A 23589-nucleotide genomic window follows, 5' to 3' on the forward strand; every position below is an offset into this window, starting at 1 on the left:
CAATGGTGCGCCTGGTACCTACTACCATACCCCATTCAAAGGCACTTCATTATTTTGTCTTGCCAATTCACCTTTTGAATGGCACATGCAGAATCCTTTCTCAATTGTCTCAAGATTTCAAAATCCTTCTTTAACCTGTCTCCTCCCCTTTATCTACACTGATTGAAGTGGATTTAACAAGTGACATCAATAACGGATCATAGTTTTCACCTGGCCAGTCTATGCCATGGAAAGAGCAGGTGTTCCTAATGTTTTGTGCACTCAGTGCACGTAATGGAGAGGAAAACTTGAAATGTAATCTAGAGAGAGATGAGTTGGGGGGTGTATTCTTTAATGATACAGGCACAGAGCTGCAGACACTTGCAACAGGTTAGTTTAAACCAGGAAAGTATTAGTGTGCTAGTTTAAAACATTTATAGAAGTATATGTATATTGAAGTAGTTTGTTCCTAAAAAAGGGCAGGAGAACAGTTGCCCCCCCCGGTTTAGACTCCAGGCCGGGGTTAAGTTTGAAATGGGAATAGGCCTACAATCAACATAGTGGTCACAGATACCATCTGTGATTATATGTAGTCTGAAATGATTGGTGTAACACAGTAACTATGTGTAACTCAGTCCTAGATTAGGCCTACAGAGAAATCTGAAACCTACACCCAAGTTTACCTTCATTTTATCTCTTGTGGAGTAAATTATCTTTCCGCTGTCTTCACTTGTGTTGCATTTTGCACATCAAATTGCAAATATAACCCTATTGAAAAAATGAAAACGTACATTGAAAAAAAAGCAACTATTGTGAGTTAAATCAGGATGTGTGTAATCTTGAGAACAGCCTAGATTTTACATCTCGAACTCCCAGAATCTTGCTGGTTTGTGCAGATTCAGAAACAATGCCCTGTGGATTCATCCATTTAAAATGATCTGTGACATTGGAAGTCATGTCCTCTATGCATCTCAAGTGGATTGATCTTCACATCAAACACATGTAGCTAGTTCTCGTTTCCATCTCATAGTTTGACAATGATACAATGGTGAAAAACACTAAGTATTTTACAAAGTGAGTGCTGTTGAAGCGCCATAAATGCTTACAAAGCAAACATTTGGCCGATTTGGGATTACATTTTAGCCTACTTGATTGGGCTGTTCTATTCTATATGAAAGATAGGACCACGATTCAACAAGTGATTACTGGCAAAGGATGTTAGGCTACTCTATCTCACTGGCATAAACTGACTTTTCATCTTTCAAAGCTTAATTTGACTCAAAGCAAAGATAGAGGCAACACAATTAATTCAAGTGAAGTCTCGCGGTGTTTAGACACCTTTCAGACATCTTGCATTTTTCAGTCTGAAAGAACGAATTTATAAAATACCATTGACTTCATCGGGCCAAGCGAACCCGAAATAACAGGGCCTTTATTGTTGATATTCGTGACTTATTTGTATTTCGACCGAATGCATGTGAGGCTATAGGTGGCTGAACCGAGAGCTCGTGTGCCAAACCACTGAGCGGATTGTCTCTCCCGGGGCTCTCGAGCCGTATTGTGCGTCATTTTCATAGCTGCATCTTGTTTTTCTATTGAGGCAACATGGCAACTCCCGCCGCGGTCAATCCATCGGGTAAGTCGCGATTTTATCTTAAGGAAAAAACAAAAACAGTGGGGGGTTTAATGGTGATTTATATCTTTAAAATGTCAAATCTATTTTTGACATTTACCGGAATGGAAAGCGGCGCTTAGCTGCAGACGCCGACGTCAGGCTCACAGAGCTCAAGCTCTCCACAGCATCCCCTTCCCCCACGAAGCTATCGCAGCCTCAAAACACTTTCTGTACACCTAGAAACGCGTTTTCTTCCTTATAGCGTGAACATACGTCCATTATTTACACACAAACAGCCTATAATAGGGGCAGAAGCTTTTTAATGTATTGTATGTATTATCTGCACGCAAAATGAGATGCTGGTTGCGTTTTGCCTCAATCCAACAGGCAGCTAGTTAGCTGCTGCTACGTGCTCTGATTTCACCGTATAGCCAGTCCCCCTCACGATACAAAGGTTATTTTGCATACCGAGCCCTTGGCCTATCGACGTTAACTCGGGCAATTTGAGTCGAGTCATTTCGACGTTTGTCACTGGTGTCAGTGACAGCGATTTGTTGGTCCCTCTCCATCGCCGGTTGATTCGACAGTCATTAGCTAGATGAAATCTGCAGCTTGCTAGGCGCTAACAACACTGTAGCCTGGCTTTCTTTACTCGGTGTTATTTGAGGAAGAAGTTAAAGTTTTTAGTGAACGGCCTAAATAGTAACCTAGTGGCCGAGCTAGTCTTATTTGCATGACCAGTAAAACTACCTTTATATGCCTGTGTTTGAACCTTGAAGCTCTAGTTGTCATGTAATGACAGTCACAAAGGCGTTAATTACATTGTTGCTGTAATGTAATCATTACGTTGTTAAATTGTTACTGAGCAAATAAACGTACACACAGCATACACTTTTGTTGTTAGATTTTTACTGTATTACGGAAGCACTAGGCTGCAATGCATCCTTAGCGGAGGTGCAATTATATCGCTGGCGCTCTTATTAATATAATCAATTCGGGGCAATGATACAAGTTTGGTATTGAAATAGAAGCAAAACATTTAGAGGAAGGCAAACAATGGTTTATATACACGTTGCTGAATTGCTGCTCGTCATCAAATTATGTGTAGGCTATGGAATGTAGCCTGAGCCTTGTGTGTTGAAAAATACTACTCTAAAAATAGGCCTAAATCTTACGTTTCCTAATGTGCATTCACTCCAGTTCTATTTGCTCTGTTTAGCCTAGGCCTGATGTCTTTTGTATACAGTAACGTTAACTGATTATTGAAACTAACTGTTCTACTGCCAAAAACATTTTAGAAATACAGCTTCGATTTTACTGTCATTTCCAATAATAACCACAACAGCAGGCCTCTCTCTCATTGGATATGGGGTGTTAACAGCACCGTGGCTGCATATAGAGTTGCCATGTGAAGAGAAGCATGGAACAGAATGAACAATCAACTGATTATTACCTGGGTTGCATTCCAATAATATTTAATTTCTCCTGAAGAGTACACTTAACTACTTCCCACGAATCTAAAAGCATTGCATTTAAAAAAAAAATGTATTTACCAAAGAGCATTATTTTTCATTAAAGCCAGATTACACAATGCATTAATCTCCTCTTATCCCAGTAACAAACCTATTTGTCAGATTATGCGATAGGCTATAATCCATGTTTGTTGTGTTTTGTTGTGAGAGCCAGTGATATTATGATGTCTTTGGGTGGATTGAAGAAGCTACACAGGGAATGCATGGTGGCGCTGCTCCTAAGTAATGATAGGAGAAACCCTGGCTGTCCTCTCCAGCCCAAGCCTCCTGTAGCCAGATGCTGTGTGTCCTGTCTGTCCTCTCCAGCCCTAGCCTCCTGTAGGCAGACGCTGTGTGTCCAGGCTGTCCTCTCCAGCCCTAGCCTCCTGTAGCCAGACGCTGTGTGTCCTGTCTGTCCTCTCCAGCCCTAGCCTCCTGTAGGCAGACGCTGTGTGTCCAGGCTGTCCTCTCCAGCCCTAGCCTCCTGTAGCCAGATGCTGTGTGTCCTGTCTGTCCTCTCCAGCCCTAGCCTCCTGTAGGCAGACGCTGTGTGTCCAGGCTGTCCTCTCCAGCCCTAGCCTCCTGTAGCCAGATGCTGTGTGTCCTGTCTGTCCTCTCCAGCCCTAGCCTCCTGTAGGCAGACGCTGTGTGTCCAGGCTGTCCTCTCCAGCCATAGCCTCCTGTAGGCAGACGCTGTGTGTCCAGGCTGTCCCTCCTCCAGCCCTAGCCTCCTGTAGCCAGACGCTGTGTGTCCAGGCTGTCCTCTCCAGCCCTAGCCTCCTGTAGGCAGACGCTGTGTGTCCAGGCTGTCCTCTCCAGCCCTAGCCTCCTGTAGGCAGACGCTGTGTGTCCAGGCTGTCCTCTCCAGCCCTAGCCTCCTGTAGGCAGACGCTGTGTGTCCAGGCTGTCCTCTCCAGCCCTAGCCTCCTGTAGGCAGACGCTGTGTGTCCAGGCTGTCCTCTCCAGCCCTAGCCTCCTGTAGGCAGACGCTGTGTGTCCAGGCTGTCCTCTCCAGCCCTAGCCTCCTGTAGGCAGACGCTGTGTGTCCAGGCTGTCCTCTCCAGCCCTAGCCTCCTGTAGCATGACACTGTGTCCAGGCTGTCCTCTCCAGCCCTAGTCTCCTGTAGCCAGACGCTGTGTGTCCAGGCTGTCCTCTCCAGCCATAGCCTCCTGTAGGCAGACGCTGTGTGTCCAGGCTGTCCTCTCCAGCCCTAGCCTCCTGTAGGCAGACACTGTGTTCTCACCTAGAACCACAGTATGCCATGCTATGTCTGGCTGCCACCTCCTGAGCACTAGTTATTATGCATGTATGAGTTGAAGTGTTGTTTACATACCTCTAGGCTACTTCATGAATGAATGAATTAGTTGGTTGTTTCTTTGCTGGGGTCTGCATTGCAGCTGGGGGTTTTCCAAGACAGAGAAAAGTAGAAGCTCGTGAAGGAGACAGAGAGGGAAGGATAGGAAAGGGGGGGAGAGGAGAGGGGAAACGTTAGCTTGTATCAAATATTAACAGAACTGCTGGAAGCACTGGGGCAGAGAAGGGGTTTGTTTAGCATATCCATAACATCTGGCTGATGGAGTGAATGAGTAGACCAGAGAGAGAGGGGGGTGAGTTGGTAGGCCTGGGAGAAGGAAAGGCACAGAGAGAGAAATTGTGATTTGGCACGCAATGTGCTTCAGCTCACCACCCAGCACGACACGGAGCGCCATATTCAGTCTTTCTGTGTCCTAAAACAGGCTGGATTTTGGCTCCATTGAAAACAGCAGAAGAGCCACCATGGCATGTTCTTGTGGAGGTTCAGGTACCACATGGCCATGTCCACGCTTTCAGGGTAATATTAATGCAGCTGTAATACAGTCACAATGTCACACTGTCTAATGCCATGTCCTCATGTGGTACCTTTCTCTGCCCTCTGTTCCAGAGATGGGCAGTGAGTTGCCGGGGCCCGTTACTATGCCGGGGCGGTGGTGGGGGCGGGCCAAGTGAGGATGGGCGGAGCCATGCCGGGCCGCGGGGGCAAGAGGAGATCCGGAGGGTGAGTACTATTTGATATCTGCGTTTGACCCACAAGGCTATTCCACTGGTGTTCCAGGAGTATTACACCAGTATATCAAGAGTATTCCAGGTTTATCCCAGGACCAAATATTAATAGAATTGCTTCATTATTCCAATGAGCAGAACTTCAGGCATGGATAACAAAAACACAGAGCAAGCACACAGGCCAATATTCCAATGTTGAATTTCAAACGAGCTTTATTAGCAGGACAGAGTAACACGCCAGAGATATACAATGTATGATAGTTTGACATAGTGCCACCGAAAAAAGCAAACAGTAATCTCATATAGCTGCATGTATGATTAAAAAAACACTCCCAGGTCGAAGACAGAGGGAACAGAAGATTTCGGGAGTATTCCACGGTACGTTAACCCCGGGGTGAAATCAGGACATATTTACCCCATGCCCTGGCATTCTGCCTATACAACAACATACAGTGCATTCGGAAGGTATTCAGACCCCTTTACCTTTTCCACATTTTGTTACATTACAGCCTTATTCTAAAATGGATTAAATTGTGTTTTCCCCCCTCATCAATCTACACACAATACCCCATAATGACAAAGCAAAAACAGGTTGGATGGAGAGCGTCGCTGCACAGCTATTTTCAGGTCTTTCCAGAGATGTTAGATCAGGTTCAAGTCCGGGCTCTAGCTGGGCCACTCAAGGACATTCAGAGCCTTGTCCCAAAGCCACTCCTGCGTTGTCTTGGCTGTGTTCTTAGTGTCATTGTCCTGTTGGAAGGTGAAACTTCGCCCCAGTCTGAGGTCTTGAGCGCTCTGTAACAGGTTTTCATGAAGGATCTCTCAGTACTTTGTTCCGTTCATCTTTCCCTCGATGCTGACTAATATCCCAGTCCCTGCTGCTGAAAAACATCCCTACAGCATGATGCTGCCACCACCATACTTCACTGTAGGGATGGTGCCAGGTTTCCTCTAGACGTGACACTTAAGGCCAAAGGGTTTAATCTTGTTTCTCATGATTTGAGTCTTTAGGTGCCATTCGGCAAACTCCAAGCAGGCTATCCGGTGCCTTTTACTGAGGAGTGGCTCCCGTCTGGCCATTCTACCATAAAGGCCTGATTGGTAGAAGATGCAGAGATGGTTGTCCTTCTGGAAGGTTCTGCCATCTCCACAGAGGGTTCTTGGTCACCTCCCTGACCAAGGCCCTTCTCCCCCGGTTGCTCAATTTAGCCGGGCGGCCAGCTCTAGGAAGAGTCTTGGTGGTTCTAAACGTCTTCCATTTAAGAAAGATGGAGGCCACTGTGTTCTTGGGGCCCTTCAATGCTGCAGAATTATTTTGTACCCTTCCCCAGATCGGTGCCTCCACACAATCCTGTCTCGAAGCTCTACGGACAATACCTTCGACCTCATGGCTTGGTTTCTTCTCTGACATGCACTGTCAACTGTGGGAACTTATATAGACAGGTCTGGCCTTTCCAAATCATGTCCAATCATTTGAATTTACCAATCAAGTTGTAGAAACATCTCAAAGATGATCAATGGAAAACATGTGCCTGAGCTCAATTTTATGACTCCTAGCAAAGGGTCTGAATGCTTATGTACATAAGGTATTTCTGTTTTCTATTTTAGAGTAAGGCCGTAACAAAATGTGTAAAAGTCAAGGGGTTTGAATACTTTCCGAATGCACTGTATCCATTCTACATCTAGCTTACACCAACATGAAGAAATAAAAGCCAAAGCCATCCAGGCAATATGGCAACTCGACATGACACGGAACACAACATGGACCCGTCTAGGGCATCTTTTATTTACTCCTTACATGAATGTCTGTGGATAGAAAAACTGGAGACATGTCATTTCCAGTAGGAGCCTGACGAAGACGGTCAGCAACACATACTGACACAGAGTAATGATCCTCAATTTTCACTGAGATAGGCTTGATGCTTGTGCTCGGTGGAAGCATGCTGTATGTATACTGTGTTACCTCTACTATCACGCATAACCATGCATAGTGCATTACCTCTACTATCAGACATAGCCATGCATACTTCATTACCTCTACTATCACGCATAACCATGCATAGTGCATTACCTCTACTATCAGACATAGCCATGCATACTTCATTACCTCTACTATGCATACTGCATAACCATGCATGGTGCATTACCTCTACTATCACACAACCATGCATAGTACATTAGCTCTACTAGCAGACATAACCATGCATAGTGCATTACCTTTAATATCACATAGTGCATTACCATTATTATCATAACCATGCACATAACCATGCATAGTGCATTACATCTACTATCACACAACCATGCATACTGCATTACCTTTAATATCACGCATAACCATGCATAGTGCATTACCTTTAATGTCATGCATGACCATGCATCGTGCATTACCTTTAATATCACGCATAACCATGCATACTGCATTACCTTTAATATCACACATAACCATGCATAGTGCATTGCCTTTAATATCAAGCATAACCATGCATAGTGCATTACCTCTACTATCAGACATAACCATGCATACTGCATTACCTCTTGTATCAGGCATAACTGTGCATACTGCATTACCTTTAATATCACGCATGACCATGCATGGTGCATTGCCTTTAATATCAAGCACAACCATGCATACTGCATTACCTTTAATATCACTGCATAACCATGCACTGTGTGCATTACCTCTGGTATCACATAACCATGCATACTGCATTACCTTTAATATCATGCATAACCATGCATAGTGCACTATCACACAAAGCATGCATAGCATGCATTACCTTTAATATCACGCATAACCATGCATAGTGCATTGCCTCATCACACAACCGGGCATGGTGCATTACCTTTAATATCACGCATAACCATGCATGGTGCATTACCATTATTAACATGCATAACCATGCATAGTGCATTACCTATAATATCACGCATAACCATGCATAGTGCATTACTTTTAATATCACGCATAACCGTGCATACTGCATTACCTCTACTATCAGACATAACCGTGCATACTGCATTACCTCTACTATCAGATATAGCCATGCATACTGCATTACCTTATCAATATCACTGTGCATAACCATGCATATACATTACTGTGCATTAATTATACACAGACATAACCATGCATAGTGCATTACCCTTGTATCAGACATAACCATGCATAGCATTACCTTTAATATCACATAACCGTGCATACTGCATTACCTCTACTATCAGATATAACTGTGCATAGTACATTAGCTCTACTAGCAGACATAACCATGCATAGTGCATTACCTCTTGTATCAGACATAACCATGCATACTGCATTACCTTTAATATCACGCATAACCATGCATAGTACATTACCTTTAATATCACAAATAACCATGCATACTGCATTACCTCTACTATCAGACATAACCGTGCATACTGCATTACCTCTACTATCAGATATAACTGTGCATAGTACATTAGCTCTACTAGCAGACATAACCATGCATAGTGCATTACCTCTTGTATCAGGCATAACTGTGCATACTGCATTACTTCTGGTATCAGGCATAACCATGCATACTGCATTACCTTTAATATCACGCATAACCATGCATGGTGCATTACCATTATTAACATGCATAACCATGCATAGTGCATTACCTATAATATCACGCATAACCATGCATAGTGCATTACTTTTAATATCACGCATAACCGTGCATACTGCATTACCTCTACTATCAGACATTACCGTGCATACTGCATTACCTCTACTATCAGATATAGCCATGCATACTGCATTACCTTTAATATCACGCATAACCATGCATAGTACATTACCTTTAATATCACAAATAACCATGCATACTGCATTACCTTTAATATCACGCATAACCATGCATGGTGCATTACCATTATTAACATGCATAACCATGCATAGTGCATTACCTATAATATCACGCATAACCATGCATAGTACATTACCTTTAATATCACAAATAACCATGCATACTGCATTACCTTTAATATCACAAATAACCATGCATACTGCATTACCTCTACTATCAGACATAACCGTGCATACTGCATTACCTCTACTATCAGATATAACTGTGCATAGTACATTAGCTCTACTAGCAGACATAACCATGCATAGTGCATTACCTCTTGTATCAGACATAACTATGCATACTGCATTACCTTTAATATCACGCATAACCATGCATAGTACATTACCTTTAATATCACAAATAACCATGCATACGGCATTACCTCTACTATCAGACATAACCGTGCATACTGCATTACCTCTACTATCAGATATAACTGTGCATAGTACATTAGCTCTACTAGCAGACATAACCATGCATAGTGCATTACCTCTTGTATCAGGCATAACTGTGCATACTGCATTACCTCTCCTATCAGACATAACCATGCGTACAACATTACCTCTCCAATCAGACATAAGCCTGCATACTACGCTGTGACATGTTAGTCTGTGTAGTTGTTTTCTATTTCCTGGTTTCCTTGGTTACTCACCTCTCTATAACTGGAGGAGATCTGAGGTCCCTCCCCTGAGACCTTCTCTCCTCCAATGCGTTTTGAGAAGGAGGCAAGGAGAGAGGACGCGGGGAATCGAGGAAAGAGTTGAGAAAGAACCATTGAATGGGGAAAGCCACACTACTGAGGGACTGCATGTGACAGACAGAGACAGACAGACAAGCAGACAGAGTGATACTTAGAATACAGAGAGACAGACAAGCAGACAGTGATACTTAGAATACAGAGAGACAGACAACAGACAGTGATACTTAGAATACAGAGAGACAGACAAGCAGACAGAGTGATACTTAGAATACAGAGAGACAGACGAGCAGACAGAGTGATACTTAGGAATACAGAGACAGACAGACGAGCAGACAGAGTGATACTTAGGAATACAGAGAGACAGACGAGCAGACAGAGTGATACTTAGGAATACAGAATACAGAGACAGACAGAGTGATACTTAGGAATACAGAGACAGACAGAGTGATACTTAGGAATACAGAGACAGACAGACAAGCAGAGTGATACTTAGAAATACAGAGACAGACAGACGAGCAGACAGAGTGATACTTAGGAATACAGAGAGGCAGACAGAGTGATACTTAGGAATACAGAGACAGACAAATACTCATCAGTCACTTCTACTATTACCAGAAGAATGAGTGGCAGAGAAGAATATTATCACAGACTATAGCATTAAGGTGAAGGCTGTAGTTACTCAGCACTCACCTCATGACACTATTCAGTGACTGTGTTCCTTTATACCTCAGTTATAACAGTAACTGGCCCTCTGTTTAACTGTATCTTGGTCCGTCATCAGGTGCGAACTCGACCGGAGGCTGAATTCAGTCGAGCCTAAGAATCATTCACAATCTCAGTCATATATGCTCTAGCTTATCAGTCATCAGATTAAGTGAAATGTACTGGTGTACATTGCTTTGACGCACACACACACACACACACACACACACACACACACACACACACACACACACACACACACACACACACACACACAACAAAGCTTATCTGTTATCAACAGATCGCTGTATCAAGACCAAAAAAAGACGATACCGATTAATCTGCCATATTTTTAAAATGTATTTGTAATAATGACAATTACAACAATACTGAATGAACACTTATTTTAACTTAATATAATACATCAATAAAAATCAATTGAGCCTCAAATAAATAATGAAACATGTTCAATTTGGTTTAAATAATGCAAAAACAAAGTGTTGGAGAAGTTCACGTGCAACATGTGCCATGTAAAAAAGCTAATGTTTGAGTTCCTTGCTCAGAACATGAGAACATATGAAAGTTGGTGGTTCCTTTTAACATGAGACTTCAATATTCCAAGATAAGAGGTTTTAGTTGAAGTTAATATAGTATTTATAGGACTATTTCTCTCTATACCATTTGTATTTCATATACCTTTGACTATTGGATGTTCTTATAGGCACTATAGTATTGCCAGTGTAACAGTATAGCTTCCGTCCCTCTCCTCGCCCCTACCTGGGCTCGAACCAGGAACACATCGACAACAGCCACCCTCGAAGCAGCGTTACCCATCGCTCCACAAAAGCCGCAGCCCTTGTCGAGCAAGGGGAATAGCTACTCCAAGTCTCAGAGCGAGAGACGTTTGAAACAGTATTAGCGCACACCCAGCTAACTAGCTAGCCATTTCACATCGGTTACACCAGCCATTAGGCTGATAGGCTTGAAGTCATAAACAGCACTGTGCTTGCAAAGAGCTGCTGGCAAAACGCACAAAAGTGCTGTTTGAATGAATGCTTACGAGCCTGCTGCTGCCTACCATCGCTCAGTCAGACTGCTCTATCAAATCATAGACTTAATTATAACATAGTAACACACAGAAATACGAGCCTTTGGTCATTAATGTGGTCGAATCCGGAAACTATCATTTCGAAAACAAAACGTTTATTCTTTCAGTGAAATACGGAACCGTTCAGTATTTTATCAAACATTTGGCATCCCTAAGTCTAAATATTCTTGTTACATTGCACAACCTTAAATGTTATGTCATAATTCCGTAAAATTATGGCAAATTAGTTCAATGAGCCAGGCTGCCTCTGGCAGGTTTACCCTGACTCTGCGTGCAATGAACGCAAGAGAAATGACACAATTTCACCTGGTTAATATTGCCTGCTAACCTGGATTTCTTTTAGCTAAATATGCAGGTTTAAAAATATATACTTCTGTGTATTGATTTTAAGAAAGGCGTTGATGTTTATGGTTAGGTTCAGTCGTCCAACGATTGTGCTTTTTTCGCAAATGCGCTTTTGTTAAATAATCCCCCAGCGTTGCATCGATTATATGCAACGCAGGACACGCTAGATAAACTATTAACTTCATCAACCATGTGTAGTTATAACTAGTGATTATGATTGATTGATTGTTTTTTATAAGATAAGTTTAATGCTGGCTAGCAACTTACCTTGGCTTCTACTGCATTCGCGTAACAGGCAGGCTCCTCGTGGAGTGCAATGCAACGTTGGACTAGTTATCTAGTTAACTGTAAGGTTGCAAGATTGGTTCCCCCAAGCTGACAAGGTGAAAATCTGTGTTTGTCCGTTCAGTGTGTTGACTCACTTCACTAAAACAGTAAGGCTTTAAAGGTTTGATTTCTTCTCATGATCCGTTGTTTCTTGACACACATGTTGTGTGAAAAGCAACCTTGAAATGTACTCAAATGCTGTATAAGAAAAGACTCCTCAGAAATGTGGCCGTAACTTAAGGTCTTTAATGCTCTTTCTGATACTCTTTCATCAAATGTCTCAGTGAAGTTGAGTTGTAGTGTTTTCATGTCGACTGCAGGGCCCAAAAGTGGTGCACTGTAGGGGCAAAGTGTGCCATTTGAGACTCGATCTTAGTGTCAAGGGACGCAGAGGAAATTGATTCATTTATCTGTTTGGCAGTGACTATGCATTTCACAATTTCTGTTGTTGTTGCACCAGGTCCTTGAACAGGGGAGGAAATAAGTAGATTGTCATTGTTCAGGAGGAATGGGAGGAAATAAGCATTCTCCCTGTTCAGGAGGAAATAAGCATGCTCATTGTTCACTGAGGTCAGAAGGTGAAATAAGCATTCTCATTGTTCAGGAGGAAATAAGCATAAATGTCAGGAGGAAATAAGCATTCTCATTGTTCAGGAGGAAATAAGCATTCTCATTGTTCAGGAGGAAATAAGCATTCTCATTGTTCAGGAGGAACATGGGAGGAAATAAGCATTCTCATTGTTCAGGAGGAAATAAGCATTCTCCTTGTTCAGGAGGAAATAAGCATTCTCATTGTTCAGGAGGAACAGGATAAGCATTCTCATTGTTCAGGAGGAACAGGGGAGGAAATAAGCATTCTCATTGTTCAGGAGGAAATAAGCATTCTCATTCATTAGGAACATGGGAGGAAATAAGCATTCTCATTGTTCAGGAGGAACAGGGGAGGAAATAAGCATTCTCATTGTTCAGGAGGAACAGGGGAGGAAATAAGCATTCTCATTGTTCAGGAGGAACAGGGGAGGAAATAAGCATTCTCATTGTTCAGGAGGAACAGGGGAGGAAATAAGCATTCTCATTGTTCAGGAGGAACATTCTCGTTGGGAGGAAATAAGCATTCTCATTGTTCAGGAGGAAATAAGCATTCTCATTGTTCAGGAGGAACATGCTCATTGGGAGGAAATAAGCATTCTCATTGTTCAGGAGGAACATTGGGAGGAAATAAGCATTCTCATCATTCATTAGGAACATGGGAGGAAATAAGCATTCTCATTGTTCAGGAGGAACAGGAGGAAATAAGCATTCTCATTGTTCAGGAGGAACATTCATTAGGAACATGGGAGGAAATAAGCATTCTCATCATTCATTAGGAACATGGGAGGAAATAAGCATTCTCATTGTTCAGGAGGAACATTGGGAGGAAATAAGCATTCTCATTGTTCAGGAGGAACATTCTCATTGGGAGGAAATAAGCATTCTCATCATTCATTAGGAACATGGGAGGAAATAAGCATTCTCATTGTTCAGGAGGAACATGGGAGGAAATAAGCATTCTCATTGTTCAGGAGGAACAGGGGAGGAAATAAGCATTCTCATTGTTCAGGAGGAACATGGGAGGAAATAAGCATTCTCATCATTCATTAGGAACATGGGAGGAAATAAGCATTCTCATTGTTCAGGAGGAACAGGGGAGGAAATAAGCATTCTCATCATTCATTAGGAACATGGGAGGAAATAAGCATTCTCATCATTCATTAGGAACATGGGAGGAAATAAGCATTCTCATTGTTCAGGAGGAAATAAGCATTCTCATCATTCATTAGGAACATGGGAGGAAATAAGCATTCTCATTGTTCAGGAGGAGGAAATAAGCATTCTCATCATTCATTAGGAACATGGGAGGAAATAAGCATTCTCATCGTTCATTAGGAACATGGGAGGAAATGAGCATTCTCATTGTTCAGGAGGAACAGGGGAGGAAATAAGCATTCTCATTGTTCATTAGGAACAGGGGAGGAAATGAGCATTCTCATTGTTCAGGGAGGAAATAAGCATTCTCATCATTCATTAGGAACATGGGAGGAAATAAGCATTCTCATTGTTCATTAGGAACAGGGGAGGAAATGAGCATTCTCATTGTTCAGGAGGAACAGGGGAGGAAATAAGCATTCTTGTCACGGCTTTCGTTGTGGGAAAGAGGAGCGGACCAAAATGCAGCGTAGTTGTGATTCATTTTATTTAATAAGGAAACTATGCACGATTAAACTAACAAAATAACAAACATACGAAAACAGCCCTGTCTGGTGCAAAACACAGAGACAGGAACAATCACCCACAAACACACAGTGAAACCCAGGCTACCTAAATATGGTTCCCAATCAGAGACAATGACTAACACCTGCCCCTGATTGAGAACCATATCAGGCCATACATAGAAATAGACAAACAAGACATCCAACATAGAATGCCCACTCAGATCACACCCTGACCAACCAAAACATAGAAACATACAAATAAACTATGGTCAGGGTGTGACAATTCTAATTGTTCAGGAGGAACAGGGGAGGAAATAAGCATTATAATTGTTCAGGAGGAACAGGGGAGGAAATCAGGAGAACAGGGGAGGAAATGAGCATTATAATCAGGAGGAACAGAGGAGGAAATAAGCATTCTAATTGTTCAGGAGGAGGGAGCATTCTAATTGTTCAGGAGGAACAGGGGAGGAAAGGAAATTGTTGAAATAAGCATTCTAATTGTTCAGGAGGAACAGGGGAGGAAATAAGCATTCTAATTGTTCAGGAGGAACAGGGGAGGAAATGAGCATTCTCATTGTTCAGGAGGAACAGAGGAGGAAATGAGCATTCTCATTGTTCAGGAGGAACAGAGGAGGAAATGAGCATTCTCATTGTTCAGGAGGAACAGAGGAGGAAATGAGCATTCTCATTGTTCAGGAGGAACAGAGGAGGAAATGAGCATTCTCATTGTTCAGGAGGGACAGATGAGGAAATGAGCATTCTCATTGTTCAGGGGGAACAGAGGAGGAAATTAGCATTCTCATTGTTCAGGGGGAACAGAGGAGGAAATGAGCATTCTCATTGTTCAGGAGGAACAGAGGAGGAAATGAGCATTCTCATTGTTCAGGAGGAACAGAGGAGGAAATGAGCATTCTCATTGTTCAGGAGGAACAGAGGAGGAAATGAGCATTCTCATTGTGGTAGCTCGTCTGTTTGATATTTTTTATATTTTGTGTCCACTGGATTAGAAAGCTAGAATGATTTGGCTGTCAAGCTAATTTCCCTCTGCAGGAAAATATAAGCATACAGCCATAAAACAATGGCAACACACACATATGGACAGTTTGCACACACACACACACACACACACACCCTAGACTAGATGAGTAACTGTTTTGGTCTTTGATTGCAGGATGGACTTTGATGACGAGGATGGGGAAGGACCCAGTAAATTTTCAAGGTGAGAACAGTGAACGATGGCCCACTGATATTTCCATGTAATAAGTATCACTCATTGTTATAACAAATTACTCTTTCTATGAGAAGCAGTCAAGTTCTAGACTTGAAGTTGTTGCTATGAGTGTTTATTATACAGAATTCCATATTTTGTACAATCATTCCTTGTTGTCATCTTATTGCTATGGACATTCAATCACATTTACCAAACCCATTGTTTCATATTTTCAAGCGTTTTAACATTTTTGATCTGTTAAACGTTTTTTTGTTCCTCAAAAGCAGCTTCAGCTGTCGTTCCACCCACAGGCATTCTCTCACGTGTTGTTTTTCTCCAACGTGTGGTTTTTCCTCTTCTGTGATCTCTCAGATTTATCCAGAGTTCTCTGGCAGCAGTGGTCTCTGTTAGTGGAGTGGAGACAATGCCCTCTGCTGGGGAGAAGATAAACTACAACAGCATGTTGTATATACTGAGAAACACACTACTACCTCTACCACATTACTAACTCTCTCATTTTAAAATTGATGAGAAGAGCCTACCAAACAACCAGAGCCCTTTGACCAAAAATGCCACATTGATAAATAGTGGGCTTTGTTGCAGACATCCAGCATGCCACAGTTTATTATACAAAGTGTTCTCACACACCTTCTGAACGTCTCTTGTTACTCCATACCTTACCAGGCCACAGGAAGTCCTATTTACCAGGTTCTCTCCCCTGTCTAGTCCACTCTAGTGAGGCCTTCTTAGAGGCCAGAGAGTACCGATCCCATAGGGCTCTGGTCAAAAGTTGTGCACTACATAGGGAATAGTTAGCACTTTTACAGCCACTTAATACAACGCATGCCCATTTTCTGCTGTTACACCCATTACCTGTCCTGTGATGTTGCTCTCATCAAAATATCTCACACTTTTTAAATCCCATAAATAGCATGTGTATCATTCTAATTGTACATGTGTTATCCCATATTCAGGCTACCATGTTCAGGTTACTGTGTTAGGGTGTGTTCAGGCTACCGTGTTCAGGGTGTGTTCAGGCTACCGTGTTTAGACTATGGTTATCAGTCTGTGTTAGGCTACTGTTCTCAGTCTACTGTTCTCAGTCTACTGTTCTCAAGCTACTGTGTTTAGACAATGGTTATCAGTCTACTGTGTCAGGCTACTGTGTTAGTGTGGTCAGGCTACCGTGTTTAGACTATGGTTATCATTCTACTGTGTTAGGCTACTGTTCTCAGGCTACTGTGTTCAGGCTACCGTGTTTAGACTATGGTTATCATTCTACTGTTCTCAGGCGTGTTTAGACTATGGTTATCATTCTACTGTTCAGGCTACCGTGGTCATGCTACTGTGTTCAGGTGTTTGCGTCTCAGCGAGTGGTGTCCCAGGTGTTACATGCTGTGTTTCTTCTCTGCTCCTCTCTCTAGGTATGATGATGATGATCAGATACCTGGTGATGATAAGGAGAGATATGCCAGGTAGGCCTGGCCTGCTAGAGCTCCATAGGATTTCACTGACTCACCCCACCTCCCAGGGCTTGACTAAAACACTTACCTAACGTTTACAGCGGTGTCAGGTTACACCTGCTCTTTTCACCAGTGAATAAACCACTACATGCATTTGTTTTTAAACACTAACTGTTAAGCATGGATAAAAGGGATGTTTTTACAGTTGTCTTTCATTCCTTAACCTCTAGTGTCGAGCAATCCCGTATCCGGGAGCGTAATCATAGCCTCAAGCTCATTAGCATAACGCAACGTTAACTATTCATGAAAATCACAAATGAAATGAAATAAATATATTGGCTCACAAGCTTCGCCTTTTGTTAACAACACTGTCATCTCAGATTTTCAAAATATGCTTTTCAACCATAGCTACACAAGCATTTGTGTAAGAGTATTGATAGCTAGCATAGCATTAAGCCTAGCATTCAGCAGGCAACATTTTCACAAAAACAAGAAATCATTCAAATAAAATAATTTACCTTTGAAGAACTTCGGATGTTTTCAATGAGGAGACTCTCAGTTAGATAGCAAATGTTCAGTTTTTCCAAAAAGATTATTTGTGTAGGAGAAATCGCTCTGTTTTGTTCATCACGTTTGGCTAAGAAAAAAGAACGAAAATTCAGTCATTACAACGCCAAACTTTTTTCCAAATTAACTCCATAATATCGACAGAAACATGGCAAACGTTGTTTAGAATCAATCCTCAAGGTGTTTTTCACATATTGGGGCGGCAGGGTAGCCTAGTGGTTAGAGCGTTGGACTCGTAACCGGAAGGTTGCGAGTTCAAACCCCCGAGCTGACAAGGTACAAATCTGTCATTCTGCCCCTGAACAGGCAGTTAACCCACTGTTCCCAGGCTGTCATTGAAAATAAGAATTTGTTCTTAACTGACTTGCCTGGTTAAATAAAGGTAAAAAAAATATATATATATATCTATTTGATGATAAATCATTTGTGGCAGTTGCCTTTCTCCTCTGAACCTAATGGAAAAGTGGACGCAGCTGGAGATTGCGCAATAATTTCGACGGAGGACACCAAGCGGACACCTGGTAAATGTAGTCTCTTATGGTCAATCTTCAAATGATATGCCTACAAATACGTCACAATGCTGCAGACACCTTGGGGAAATGACAGAAAGTCATAGGCTCATTCCTGGCGCATTCACAGCCATATAAGGAGACATTGGAACACAGCGCATTCAAAATCTGGGGCATTTCCTGTATGAAATTTCATCTTGGTTTCGCCTGTAGCATTAGTTCTGGGGCACTCACAGACAATATCTTTGCAGTTTTGGAAACGTCAGTGTTTTCTTTCCAAAGCTGTCAATTATATGCATAGTCGAGGATCTTTTCGTGACAAAATATCTTGTTTAAAACGGGAACGTTTTTTTATCCCAAAATTAAAAGAGCGCCACCTATATCGAAGAAGTTAATGGAAATATCAGGTGTAAACTTAATTTCAAACAGTGCAGCCAAGCGCTGAGTGAATTTGACCCACAGAGATGTGGAGACTTGGATAGAATACAGTCAAAAGGTAAGCCTGAATGCCCAGGGACTTTAAATGGAAAGCCTAAAGCCTAAATGCCCAGGGATTTCAGATGGAAAGCCTAAATGCCCAGGGATTTCAGATGGAAAGCCTAAATGCCCAGGGATTTCAGATGGAAAGCCTAAATGCCCAGGGATTTCAGATGGAAAGCCTAAATGCCCAGGGATTTCAGATGCCTAAATGCCCAGGGATTTCAGATGGAAAGCTTAAATGCCCAGAGATTTCAGAAGGAAAGCCTAAATGCCCAGAGATTTCAGATGGAAAGCCTAAATGCCCAGGGATTTCAGATGGAAAGCCTAAATTCCCAGGGATTTCAGATGGAAAGCCTAAATGCCCAGGGACTTCAAGTAAATCATACCAAATCAAAAATCAATCAAGCTCCCCTAGTTTATATTAGTAACTCTGAATACAAACCTACTTTTCAAAATTGTCAATTTATTAATCTGACGTTTTATTCATCATTCATCTTCATAATGTATTTATGCCACCAGACCTGCTATGGAAATGAAGGATGTCCCAAAGCTCCCTATTCAGTTAGTGCTGACTCAAAAAATGGAAACCTCACCCTATTCAGTTAGTGCTGACTCAAAAAGGGCTTGTATGGAAACCTCACCTATTCAGTTAGTGCTGACTGCTTGTATGGAAACCTCACCCTATTCAGTTAGTGCTGACTCAAAAAGGGCTTGTATGGAAACCTCACCCTATTCAGTTAGTGCTGACTCAAAAAGGGCTTGTATGGAAACCTCACCTATTCAGTTAGTGCTGACTCAAAAAGGGCTTGTATGGAAACCTCACCCTATTCAGTTAGTGCTGACTCAAAAAGGGCTTGTATGGAAACCTCACCTATTTGGGACATTAGAATAAAAGCCTGAAACAATGTCTAAAGACTATTCACAACAAGTGGAAGCCATAGAGAACGGAATCTGGGTCCTATCCCTTTAAAAGGTGGATAGGCTTTCATTGGAAAAACAGCCATTTCAAAATAATGGCACTTCCTGGGTAGATTTTCCTCAGGTTTTCGCCTGCCATTTCAGTTCTGTTATACTCACATACATTATTTTAACAGTTCTAGAAACTTTGGAGTGTTTCCTATCCAAATCTACTAATTATATGCATACCCTAGAGTAGCAGGCAGTTTACTTTGGGCACATTTTTCATCCGGAGGTGAAAATAGTGCCCCCTACCCTAGTGAGGTTAACATGATTTTGGAATGACTACCTCTGTACCCCACACATACAATTTTCTGTAAGGTCCCTCAGTCGAGACATGAATTTCAAACACAGATTCAACCACAAGACCACAGGTTTTCCAATGCCTAGCAAAGAAGGGCATCTATTGGTACATGGGTAAAAAAATTAATTAGATATTGAAAATTCCTTTGGGCGTGGTGGAGTTATTCATTACACTTTAGATGGTATATCAATACACCCAGTCACTACAAAGACACAGGCGTCCTTCCTAACTCAGTTGCCAGAGAGGAAGGAAACCGCTCAGGGATTTCACCATTAGGCCAATGGTGACTTTTTAAAACAGTTATTTTAAAACTGAGGATGGATCAACAACATTGCAGTTACTCCACAATACTAACCTAATTGACAGAGTGAAAAGAAGGAAGCCTGTACAGAATGCAAATATTCAAAAACATGCATCCTGTATTCAGCAAAGCAATTCACTTTGTGTCCTGCAAACAAAGTGTCACGTTTGGGGCAAATCCAATACAACACATTACTGAGTACCACTCCATATTTTCAAGCATAGTAGTGGCTGCATCATGTTATGGGTATGCTTGTAATTGTTAAGGACTATGGAATTTTTCAGGATAAAAAAATGTATTGAATGGAGCTAAGTACAGCCAAAATCCTAGAGGAAAACCTAGTTAAGTCTCCTTTCCAACAGACACTGGGAGAGAAATTCAACTTTCAGAAGGACAGTAACCTAAAACACAAGGCCACATTTACAATGGAGTTGCTTACCAAGAAGACAGTGAATGTTCCTGAGTGGCTGAGTTAGTTTTCACTTAAATCTGCTTGAAAATCTATGGTAAGACCTCAAAATGGTTGTCTAGCAATGATCAACAACCAATTTGACAGAGCTTGAAGAACTTGGGCAAATGTTTCACAATCCAGGTGTAGAAAGCTCTGCGAGGTTTACCCAGAAAGACTTGTATTGACTCATTTGGGTTGAATACTTATCTAAGTAAGATATATTAGTGTTTTATTTTACACATTTTTGACCTTACCAAGTATTTTGTCTAGATCTTTGAAAAACATTACAATTAAATTCATTTTAATCCCACTTTGTAACAACAAAATGTTGTAAAAGTCAAGGGGTGTGAATACTTTCTGAAGGTAATGTATGTTATTCACACATGACGTTCATGATCAAATAAATGAACATAGCAATTGAGGGCCTGTCTATCCGTAGCTCAGAGATTGTGTTCTGGTTTGCTGTGTTCTTTAATCCCTGTATGTTCTTTATGTCCTCAGAAGACAAACTCAAACACTGAAAAGCAACTGAATAACTTCTCTTCTCCTAACTTCCCTTTAGTCTTCTCTAGTACAGAGTATTATGGTTCTTAGAGTACGTGCACGTACTCCTATCTCCACGAATGGCTGGCAATGAATTCAGTTTAAGTAAAAGTGTGTATCCAGCCATAGGTAGGTGTTGAACAACCAAGTTTGAAGTCGGTTCACTGGAGTTTACCTTACTGTATCAAAACTAACATACTAAGCTTTTAACACCGAAAGTTCCAATTCAAACCAATGGAGGCGAATGATTTTGTAGGCAGCCCGTCCTGCCTAAGCACCGCTAGGGGAAACACTGGTATATGCAGATGGTTGTCACTGGATGCTCATGTTAGAAAAAAAACTGCATTATCATGAAATCAGAATTGAGTTTAGGGTTATGGTGCATACACATCAATGCTAAAACAAATGCACAAACACACACCAAATTGGCCCACAGTACAGCCTCAAAGACCCCTTCTGTCTGTTCCATACTTTTCACTGATTTGTGAATTTTAAGATAAGAAATGATGTTTACATTTATATCCTGTCCACCGTGGCCAACCAGTGACGACCACGACGCCTCCCCTATGTGTCTAAATCCTCCTCTCTGTTCCAGAGAGAACCACAGCGAGATAGAGCGGCGTCGCCGTAACAAGATGACCCAGTACATCACGGAGCTGTCGGACATGGTGCCCACCTGCAGCGCTCTGGCCCGCAAGCCAGACAAACTGACTATCCTCCGCATGGCCGTGTCCCACATGAAGTCCATGAGAGGGACCGGGAACACGTCCACTGACGGGGCGTACAAGCCCTCCTTCCTGACCGAACAGGTATTATAGGTGGGGGTGACGATGGCCGCGTTCCAGGCTGACTACAGTGCAGACAACTACCAGATCTCACAAAGTGTTTAAGCTAACTGCATCGTATGATATCGCAATCTGATAACCCAACTGCGCTGTCGATGAAATGGCACACGACCATTGGTTGATGCCATGCAATGACTGCAATGTAGTCGGCCTGGAACACGACCAATGTGTGTGTGTTTTGTGGGTGGGTTGGTCATGGGGGCTGATGTGCGCGTATCTGTGTGTGTGTGCGTTTTGCGTGTGTGTGTGTGTCTGTGTGAGTAATTTAGCAGGGTCTACAAACCCTCCTCCTCAGCAAACAGGTAATAATAAAACAACTTTATTTGTATAGCACATTTCATACAGAGACCGCAACTCAAGGTGCTGTACATAATAAAATAGTAATAACAGTCATTAAAAAGTAAACAATAAAAAGACAAAGTAACATAAAAGGCAATAAAAGCAGCATAATATGATCAAAATGAATACAAACACATAGGAATTAGAGATGAAAAAAAAGTACATAAATAAACTAGTACAAAGCCAAACTGAAAAGGTGAGTCTATGAACTGGTTTTGTTCTATTCTCTTTGACTCTGCATTTGGGTTCTGTACGTTGGGTCTGCACATCTGTGCAGCTCTACAAATGATATCCGCTGACACAATTTCCTGTCAGCATATTGATCTTATCAATTTGAAATAAATAAAGCTTTTGCAGGCTGTCTGTCATGTCCCCTGCCTCTGCCCTTGGCGTGTGTGTCTGTTTGTCCCGGATTTTCACCAATGGTATGTCAATCAATACTGCATATCCCTCATCTTTACTGTGACGTGTGTTTCTGCTCTGCCGTCACACACGGGTGTGTGTTCTGTTTCTCTTTTCTCCTCTCGTCTAATAGGAGTTGAAACACCTCATCCTGGAGGCGGCCGACGGCTTCCTGTTTGTGGTCGCCGCGGAGACGGGTCGTGTGATCTACGTGTCTGACTCGGTGACACCGGTGCTCAACCACCCGCAGTCGGAGTGGTTTGGCAGCACGCTGTATGAGCAGGTGCATCCTGACGACGTGGACAAGCTGCGGGAACAGCTCAGCACCTCAGAGAATTCCATGACAGGTAGGAATACTGCTATATACATTAATATTCCCTAGTGAAAGCTATGTTGGTTCGCAGTACTGTTCAGGAATCCTGCTATATACATTGATATTCCCTAGTGAAAGCTATGTTGGTTCGCAGTACTGTTCAGGAATCCTGCTATATACATTGATATTCCCTAGTGAAAGCTATGTTGGTTCGCAGTACTGTTCAGGAATCCTGCTATATACATTGATATTCCCTAGTGAAAGCTATGTTGGTTCGCAGTACTGTTCAGGAATCCTGCTATACACATAGCTTTCACTAGGGAATATCAATGTTGGTTCGCAGTACTGTTCAGGAATCCTGCTATACACATTGATATTCCCTAGTGAAAGCTATGTTGGTTCGCAGTACTGTTCAGGAATCCTGCTATACACATTGATATTCCCTAGTGA

The 23589-nt window shown here is 42.1% G+C and overlaps 1 protein-coding gene across 1 annotated transcript; it reads left to right on the forward strand.

Annotated features, from left to right (window-relative positions):
- Nucleotides 1–1288: 1288 nt before the first annotated feature.
- Nucleotides 1289–23173, forward strand: LOC135537818 (aryl hydrocarbon receptor nuclear translocator 2-like; the record flags this gene model as incomplete). The annotated part of the gene is made up of 7 exons (XM_064963834.1): nt 1289–1615; nt 5028–5141; nt 15627–15674; nt 17090–17140; nt 21836–22049; nt 22355–22387; nt 22960–23173. Coding segments are annotated over exons 2-7 (607 nt in total), but the record flags the coding sequence as incomplete, so codon positions are not given.
- Between the last annotated feature and the right edge of the window lie 416 nt (nt 23174–23589).

Source organism: Oncorhynchus masou, unplaced genomic scaffold (genome assembly GCF_036934945.1).
Source record: "Oncorhynchus masou masou isolate Uvic2021 unplaced genomic scaffold, UVic_Omas_1.1 unplaced_scaffold_845, whole genome shotgun sequence".
NCBI classification, from domain to species: domain Eukaryota; kingdom Metazoa; phylum Chordata; class Actinopteri; order Salmoniformes; family Salmonidae; genus Oncorhynchus; species Oncorhynchus masou.